Genomic DNA, 9798 nt, shown 5'->3' with positions numbered 1-9798 from the left:
CACATCAAGTTGTTTTGCCATTTTTCATTTGCGACTCAGAGCTGGAGCAGCTTCAGGAGGATCGGTGGTAGTAGATGTAAATCTGTCAGGGTCCCCTCTGTTTCTGTGTGTGAATAGGTACGTCGAGCTGCTTTTCGGTGCTGAGACAAGTCTTAAGTAAATACCAGATAGTCATCCATGAACACAGTGCAATGGTTACATTCTCGCTCTGATTATCTGTCAGGTGTGACCCAGTCAGTGTAGTCCTGCAGGCATGATGGACTCACACATGATTACTAAGGTGTGTGTGTTCATGTACACACACTTTTCACTGAATCCAAAACAACTGTCAGATTGCACCAGACCATTTAAAAACACCTAGGGGAGAGAGCATGTTGTCTATCAGCCCAGTTCTATCACTTGGAGCTGGGATGTCATCATGCTTTTTCTTTCTCTTCTTCTTTTTAATAAGACATCCATTGCAACTGAAATACAAACATTTCATTCCACCCTACAACCCCTACATTTCTGTAAAGAAAAAAAAAATTGTAGAAAAGCAAGACTAAACAAGACTGTACATGCTTCTTGCATTGGGCTCTTTAAATACCCACATGAAAATATATGATTGTGTCCTGTCTGTGGAGGCCACGGCTCCTTGTCGACGATTGGCTCACAGGTTTGTGGGAACCTCTTCCAAAACACAGTGATGGAAGAAGTATTCAAATCCCTTATTTAAGTTAAAGTATCAATACCAGTGTAAAAATACTCTGTTCCAAGTAAAAAGTCCTGTATTCAAAATGTTAATTAAGTAAAAGTACAAAAGTATTAGCATAAAAACATACTTAAAGTGCTACAGGTAAAAGTACCCATTATGATGAATGTATATTAATGTAATGTATTGGATTATAGTTATTGATGCATTACTGTGTACATCACATTTAATATTGCAGCTGGTAAAAGTGGAACTAGTTGTAACTATCTTATGCTTATAATGTGAATTACTCCTGGGTAACTTGTGCATTTTCCACCAGAGATTGATAGAGAAATCAATAAAGTCATACTGTTTTGTTTCTATTTTAATCAGATTTTGAAAAGCAACTAGTAACTAAAGTTATCAAATACATGTGGTGCAGTACAAGTACAATATTCATCTCTAAAATGTAGTGAAGTTGAAGTATGAAGTAGCAGAAAATGAACATACTCAAGAAAAGTAAAGATGCCAAAATTTTATTTAAGTACAGTATTTGAGTAAATGTCCTTAGTTACTTTCCACCACTGTTAAAACACACGACTAATCAGACAGCCAGCAGATTCATTATCTCAGCTTGAGTCTTGTTCTGCTTGGAGTCCATTGGCATTCAATTCAGGGTGTCAATCTATGTTTGGACTTCTTTTGCAGCAACATTATGCCAGCATGCCTCACTATACTTTCTCCCATGCCATGTTATAAACATCAAAATTAAATGAGCTGATAAGGTCATAAAAACTGATGCACCACCTTTCTTGGTAACAGATGTGTTGTAGTATAGGGTTTAAATGTCAGAGACTGGGTACACTTTCCAGCGGTGTAACTACAGATGATAAAGGGCTAAGGATCCTCACTGACAGCTGATTGATAGGAGAGTGATTGTATGCTTGGAGAACCCCCTGAGACACAGGTACAGGTTATGAAATCCCGCTGCAGCTGCTGCTGACAATGGAGGAATTTCCCTCTGTTGTGAGGAGCATTTTTTTCATACCAGGCTCCAAGGGGCCCGAAAAACTCTTGTCAAGCTCCATACAAGCTCATACACACAAAAATACTTTAGTATGGGGGAAAGTTACAATGTGTGTGTGTGTGTAAGGGGGTTCTTATCTGCACTGGGTGCTTTCTGTGGTTGTTCAGGCAGGTGTCCCGTCATGTCCATGCACAAGCTCATAAAGTTTTCATTGTCAGAGCTCGTGCAGCCGACAGCTCTCTTAGATATATACACATGTACACCCTCACATATTTACATATAGGAGTCCTGGTGTGGTGAGTCCTTTAAATGCTCATAAATTCTCATGCAGACGTGTAAATACACGCGTGCCCAGGAGATCCTCACATGTGTTTCAGCTCTACATGGAACAGAGGTGGTGCTGTAACCTCTGTTAATTATTAATGTGCAGAGGCTGCTCACTAAACAATAGTGTTGATTGTGTCTGATGCACACACACACACATTTATCTATAAACATGATATGATTTTATTGATATGATGATATGATAAAGTTACTTTCATCTATTATCCGAGGTGATTCGTCTGATGGTCTCGGGGAAGTTGAGACATCCATTGTTGGTGCACAAACATGGGAAATGTGTCATTCCTGCAACTTTTTTTGAAGAAACTTTGAGAAGGCTGCAGTACTACTTAGGTGTTTCTTTAAAGTTTTTGCTATAAGAAAACAACACATAACCCCTCTAATCTTTTACACACACCACCCACTTACTGATGAAAAAACACCTGGAAAGTTCATTTAATAAAGTTAAAATCATCAGCAGCTTCTAAATGGAGCTTGCAGTGAGATTGTTTAGTCAGCTGCTGTTTCCAGGGTCAAAAATGTTCTTTCACTCTCAGTCTTAGAGGTGTTGCAGTCTTGTAAATGTGATTTTTCTTTACAGCTATGTGACTTTAATAAAATATCACGAATACTGCTTTAGCAAAACACAACCTCCTGAATTGAACTATCTTAAAATGTTTTGTTTGATTTTCCTCACAATCTATAATCAAACACAACATTATTAATGAGGCGAGAGGGAAGGGAGACATGTCTCTGGATGTGTAGTACGTGGTTATGGCCATTTACTGCCAGTCATTGAACAGCAGAGAAATGGCTCCAAACAACACCCCCTTTCTGCTTGCCTCATCTTCTGCCTCTACTTTACATGTCTCCCCCTGTCCTCCTTCCCCACCTGCCCCCGAGATAGAGACAGATTGATGTGGGGAGGCCTGACACCTCCTCCAGAAAGGCCCCGAGTCTCAGTGTTCACAAAGACAGCAGACGGTAGTTTTCTCAGACTGTTAGTGGAAACATGAGTGGCTGTTATGTACAGTGTTCGTGTGTGTGTTGTTTTTGGAGGTTGTTTAAAGAACACCCTATCAGCACACAATTAGAAGGGACATGAGCGAGGTAGAGAGCTGTGATAAAACAAAGAGAGAGACCTTTGTATTATGAGCTCCTGCAACAATACCAGACAGACGAATAGGAAGACCTTTGGACAACGTGCTCCGCTGATTTTAGTTTCTCTTGTTTTAGATGCATTTACTTATTATTTTCATCATTTTTATTTACATCTGTGCAGACATTCTTCATGCCCAGAGGATGTGAAATCATCAGTCCCACTTCGTAGAACAGCTCCAAAATACTGACACAGTATGTTACAGTATTTCACATTGTAGTGCACAAAATAAAATGTCAACCACTAGAGGAAACATCATAGGGTGACAAGAGTCAGTAGGATCAAATCTCTGGGGACTATGAATGCCTGTACAAAACTTCATTCCATTGTTGAAATATTTCAGTTTGGATATTGTTATCTGTCATTGTCGCTACAAGATTGATATGTGAAGATTTTCATCAACATATTATTGAGATTAAATGTGATTACCAAGAACTGTGTTTGAGATTAATGTCAGACACTGGTGCCACTGCTGATGCTGATGTGTCTCCAAATTAAAGTCAAATTTTCAGTGGTGTGAAGACCACAGTTTAAGACACGTACCATTTAACCATACTGTCACATATCATCCCTCTGTTTCTCTTGGTTCTTGTTTTCTCTGTACTGTCATCTATCTAAAATTGAAAAAATGCCAGAAAAGCTCATCACATCTGTAAATCTTGGAGGTTCATGTTACAAAAAAACTGAATTGTATCATTTTTCCTCTTGCTGTTTTTGAAAAGCATGCTGATTAAAATATTTTTCTTCTTTACTGAACTGTCTCCATTTATAATATAGCAGAATCGTAGTATTTTTTTTATTTATTTCACTTGTTTCTTTCCCAGCATGCAGCTGCCACCCACTGGGTTCTATGTCTTTCCACTTGGCCGACAGTTCACTCTGCGATCCCTCCAATGGAAACTGCATCTGCAAACCTGGAGTGGGTGGAGTCCACTGTGACAGGTGCATGGTGGGATACTGGGGCTTCCACGAATACGGCTGCCGTCCGTGTGACTGTGCAGGAGACTGTGATCCATTTACTGGAGACTGTATGCTCAGGTAAGTCCGCTGAACATTTGTTTAGTATAGATACCCATTTACATTCTAATGTGTGTGAAAATGCTGTAACGCGTTTGTGCAGCTCTGATCTGGAGCTGTACAGCATAGAAGGAAACTCCAGTGAGCCAGTCAGGATCTTCAGAGTAGACGAGCTCTTCTCTGCTCTCCACTACTCAGGTGAGATCATCTTCTACAGTCCAGTGACCAAGTGTTAATGTTTAAGATAGTTTCCAACTGTCCCTGTCCCAGCCACCACCACCAGCAGCTTTATAGGCACATTCCTCACAGGACACAAACAGTTCTTGCATTCTTAAGATGCCACATACAGTATGTGAGCCTCCACACACACACACACACACACACACACACACTAGTTATGTTGAAAATATCAAATCTGTCTGTCCCCTGCAGAGAAGTGTGAGTGCAAAGAGCAGGCCCTGACCAACAGTAAACTTTTCTGCACCATGAATTATGCATATGGTAAGTAGGCTACTTTTCCACACTCACTCTACCTTATCAGCTATTTTCTTTGGAAACAGCTACATGTGTTTTTTGTCTTTTTTAATTGTCATTTTGTCCCATTATAACAATTAAAGGATAATTTTGGTTTATTAAACCTGGGTCTTTGAGGTAATAATGGTTTCAAATTATGTACCTGATTTACCAAAGGTCAGTTGGATTCAATTTGAACAGACCTGAGGCTAAGTTAAATGTTAAAATTAGCATGTTCACAGGCTCAGAGTGACAGTGTTTACCTGCTGATGTTTAGCATTGTTTACCACATAAACATCATGTTTTAGCTTGTTAGCATGCTAATGTTTGGTAATAAGCACTTAACACAAAGCAAAGTGGGTCTGATGGGCATACAGGGAAGTACTGGATAAATTACAGTTATGAATGGATGAAAATTTCCTGGCAGTCTTACAAAAACATCTAAACATTTCACTCAGAACAATTGCATAACTCCTGTGGTAGCTTGTGACAAACAGCATGACAGCATTTTAGAATGTCTCTGAATCTGACACCTGGAGGTCTTATGACATCTTCTCTCTCTAGTGCTGAAGGTGAAAGTGCTGTCGGCCCACGATAAGGGATCCCATGCCGAGGTGGAGGTCAAAGTTCAGAAGGTGCTCAGACAGAACACCAAGGTGAAGATACTGAGAAGTCAAGTCACCGTTTACCCTGAGTCCTGGACTGCACGGGGCTGCACCTGCCCCATCCTCAACCCAGGTCAGACAGATATTCATACAGTACTCACACACTCACCTACAACACAGGTCAGAGCTTAGGTTCAGGGTGAAGCCAGTTATTAAAGATGTTTATGGTTGAAACTGATTAAATGCACAGTAATGACACAAATATACCATCAAACTTCCCACTTAAACCCAAAATAATCATCAGAACAAAGGACAAAATAATCATTAAGGTCATTAGAGGTCAGTAGTGTTGCCATGTATCTGAGCAGTTTCGAGAAACAGTTAAGTATAGTCTTTAAGTTGACTGGGGATTTTTTTTTTAATTGAAATTGATTTCGCAAAGTCCTCAACATTTTTTGACCTAATTTCCCAGGGGTGGAGTACCTGGTGGCGGGCCACTCAGACCGTAAGCAGGGCCGCCTCATAGTCAACATGAAGAGCTTTGTCAAGCCTTGGAATGCCAGCTTGGGGCGCAAAGTCCTCACACTACTCAAGAAAGACTGCAACTGGTAGAAAGACTGATAAAACACTGGAGCACAAATGAATACATGGTCAGGCAAAAGTGAACAAACAAAGTTGTGGATTTGTGTTTTCTCATCCTCCAGATGTGAATTATTCAACCATACAATTTGGGGGAACAGATGTTTTAAACCTTTCCATTACTTTGCTGTTGTCCAATGAGAACATAACGCTAATGGTGGAATGCTCAAGCTAAAAGCACATGGGACATGATTTTATTAAGACATATCTGTCTCACATGTGAGCAAGGTTGTATTCTTACATTAGATTTCAAGAAAACATTTCCTTTGCTGTTGCTGCTGCAGATCCAGAAATTGAGGAGGTCAGAGCTATGACCAGGAGCTCTCTGTTTTTGTGACTGAATGACCCCTAAACCCACTGATGTGCATTAAAACACACAAAAAACTATATTTCTTCCTCTTTGCAGCACTTTAGCGTAAGATAGACTGAGGGGATATGGACACACAAAGAGAGGAAGATGAAATACACACACTTAGTATCATTACAGTGGACACACATAGACTCACAGAGGCAGCAGTGTGTGTTTGTTTGTGCAGCAGACAGGATGTGCAGAGCACCCAGAGTGTCACTGAACAAGCCATACAAGCCACTACAGGTGGTTAAATCTTAGCCAGTCCAGGTGTGCCTGGGTTGAAACCAGAATGAGTGGGTTTTATCCAGAATGTGAATGTATTTGTCTGTTTATGTGAATGTGTGTGCGACAGACTGGTTGAATGCAGCGCTATATTACGTGCACAGTCCAGGTTCGGGTCCAGCTCTTAAGCTTCTCTTTAGGCTTGTGTACACTTTTATAAACAACCATTTCCATGTTTATGATATATCATGTACAGTACAATGAGTAATCATATTACACGCCACTGCTGAATTCATAAAATCCTTTTTCATTCCTTTGTGATCTTGTACAGTATTATTTGTATATATCTATATAAATATTATTGTTCATCTTTCTCCTTCTGTTTTAATTTTTGTCCTTGTATAGTAATATTAAAAGGCCAATTTCCATTTATTACAGGTTCGGTCTTATTTTTACAGGTTTGGCCATCATTTCTGTTGGTTATAATAACATTGTACCTACAGAGGAAATTATCTGTTTGCTAAAACACTCTCCTGCTTAATAGTTTTGGATTTCTCTGCATGTTGAAGTGGTGTACATGGAGCTGTAGTCTGAGTAATACTCCTTAATTTAAAAATTTGGAGGGTTTTGCCTTATCTTCCAAAAGCAAAAATGCAAACATAAAAGTGCAAGAAATACATTAAACCATCTGTTTATCTGCTCTAATGTAAGCTGCAAATGTTAGCATGTCTGGCTAACTATCCGCAGCAGTAATGCTAACATAATGTTACTTTCAAGACCAACAACTGCATCTACTAACATTACATTATTTTGGAGGGGTTATGGGTTCAAGACTGGGACCTACTGTGCAGAAGCTGGTCTGCATGCTACTGTATTGGATCTTCAGATCTATTTCTTTTTTAAATGTAAAAATACAAATACAATTGTTATTCATTTGTAAGCTACACATCCAAACAGGATAATGTTAGAATGAAATAACACCAGAGTTTTCAACCAGTGGTCCCCCTGGTGGTCTGCAAAGGCACTACGGGTGGTCCCTGACCACACATTCAGTGTAGTTTTATTGTCAAATAACCTAATTTTTTAAATTTTATTTTTAAACACATTTCTATATTTTAATTATTGTTTGTGAATAATCAAATTCATGCAAATATATAAAACTTAAAAAAGTCTCTAAGTGACTTTCAGGAATAAAATAGTGCCCATCTGGTCTATCTACCACATAAGTGGTCTTCAAGTTACTTCATAGACAGGATGGTGGTCCCTGGGTCACAATTAGTTGAAATCCCTGAAATAACAGACTGATTTAAAATGTTTCTTATCATACTGTACTATAATACAAGCTAACTACTTTTAGTCTGCAAAACTACTGTAGAACAACGCTTCTCCTTGTTTATATATAGACTGTTCTACATGGATCATCACATGATGAGCACCCTGGAACATGAAGCTGTCTTTAGTCTTTTAGCATGATAGCTTGTGTAGCCATCAATTTACATGGTTCCTTTTAAAACAGTCTCCCAGAGCCAGCATTTTCAACCAACTCATGGAGCTAATGTTACTAATGAACACAGAGACACTGTGAAACATGACCATTCAGTCAGTTATACAGTTTGTAAACAACTCGACAAACCAGAATTAAAGCCAGAATTAGCATTTAAAACCTGAGAGTTGGTTTCTTGCCCCAGTGTCGTCGTTTTCCCAGATTTTAGCAATTAACTTGAGTGGAATCTTATATTACTGACTGACATCACGGCCAAAACTACAAAAATAAGACAACAGTGTAATGAACCAGACCCATCCTTTAATAGCATGCGGTTATCTTTCCTTCTTGTTGAAACCTTGTTGCAGAGGACATTCTCCCATGAATGTCAACTTTCAACAATAGTTGATATAACTGTGCAGGCCTTGAAATACTTCACATAAATTGGACAAAAATATCCTTATCATCCTGCTCTCATTACTACATGCATCCCCTGATCCTCTCTGTGTGTCCCTTCAGATTAAGTCATCCATCACTTTCGCTCCCAAAACACGCTCCCCTACATTCGCACAGTGCCACAGAATGTAGACCATAACAGAGACCGGGGCCAGTGCACACATTCTGTTTGGGTTTAGGCAGAGTGCATGTTTTCCACCACCTCCTCACCCTCTCGCTGTGACGTGATTGGCAGAGAGGTGTAGATACATTCCTGGCGTGTTGAGGAGCGCTCCGCTGCAGGCCAGGTTGAAGGTCACTCACCTGTCTGCTGGCCTCGACTCACCAATGAGAGGTGAGTGGGACTGAATGTTTTCTCACATCCGAGACTGGATAGCCTCAGTCGGGGGAGGGGGGGATGGAACCAACCCCGGCAGGCAATCGGGCAAAGGCGGGGTACACCCTGGACAGGACGCCAATCCATCACAGGGCTAACCGGACAGCCTCGTGTACCCATATTTCCTCAGTCAGTGCCCATTCACAGATTTGTGGTGGAGGGGGTCACGGCTTCCCCTCATTTCTGTTGAGCTGTTTCCAGACAGCAAGGGAAGGGTGCATCGAGAAGAGGAATGTGACTGGAAGGAATGCCTCAGTGTAAAGTAACTAAGTACATTTACTCAAGTACTGCACAATCTGGAGGTGCTGCTTTATACTTCTACACATTTCAGAGGGAAAAATGTCTATTCCCTACAGTTGCAGATACCACGTCCTTCACAGATAAAGATTTCATATTTAAAAACACATAGTATAAGTTTATAATACACAATTTATCGTTAAAAATCAGTCCGTGGTTCCCAGCCATTTTAGCTTGTTTCTCCTTACCAACAAACATGTAGCTGGGACTACTTGTCAGGCAAATTTTAGTCAAATTTCCAGAAAATCAGCAAAAGAAGCTGCGACACATGTTCATTGTTCATTTTCCTCCACTACAGTTTGGTAAATACTAGACATTGAGTGCATCCAGATAAACGATGAGAGGCCCTAATTTTGCAGTCCAGTGCAATTAAACCATTGCAGAAGGAGTGGACACAATGCGATGATCTAATTAAAATGAGGAAAATGTGATGGGCATAAGGCATATACAGTATATCTGCTTCATGCATTAATTTGAGAAATGCTGCATTGCTGCAACGCGTTTCCTATTGCAGCTGTTTTTCCATCTCTTCATTTGACAAACTTGGTCAAATGTATTCAGTATTTCCCACTAAGCAAGGTTTAGAGAAAGTACAAAAAATGTAAACTTTTGTGGCAGAACTTTGTTTTTGTTTTTTTTTCCTCTAACTTTTCTTCCTAAT

At 39.9% G+C, this 9798-nt stretch overlaps 1 protein-coding gene across 1 annotated transcript in view; it reads left to right on the top strand.

Moving 5' to 3' along the window:
* The window catches only part of ntn4 (netrin 4), a 24746-nt gene extending 17862 nt beyond the window's left edge, over positions 1–6884 (top strand). Inside the window, 5 exon segments of the mRNA XM_020613685.1 lie at positions 4002–4215; positions 4298–4392; positions 4627–4695; positions 5272–5445; positions 5785–6884. Coding sequence (XP_020469341.1) covers positions 4002–4215; positions 4298–4392; positions 4627–4695; positions 5272–5445; positions 5785–5924 — 692 coding nt within the window. The 3' untranslated portion in view covers positions 5925–6884.
* The last annotated feature ends 2914 nt before the right edge of the window (positions 6885–9798 follow it).

The sequence above is a fragment of the Monopterus albus genome, unplaced genomic scaffold, assembly GCF_001952655.1.
Source record: "Monopterus albus unplaced genomic scaffold, M_albus_1.0 scaffold136.1, whole genome shotgun sequence".
NCBI lineage: Eukaryota > Metazoa > Chordata > Actinopteri > Synbranchiformes > Synbranchidae > Monopterus > Monopterus albus.
This window is presented reverse-complemented; position numbering and strand designations above follow the sequence as displayed.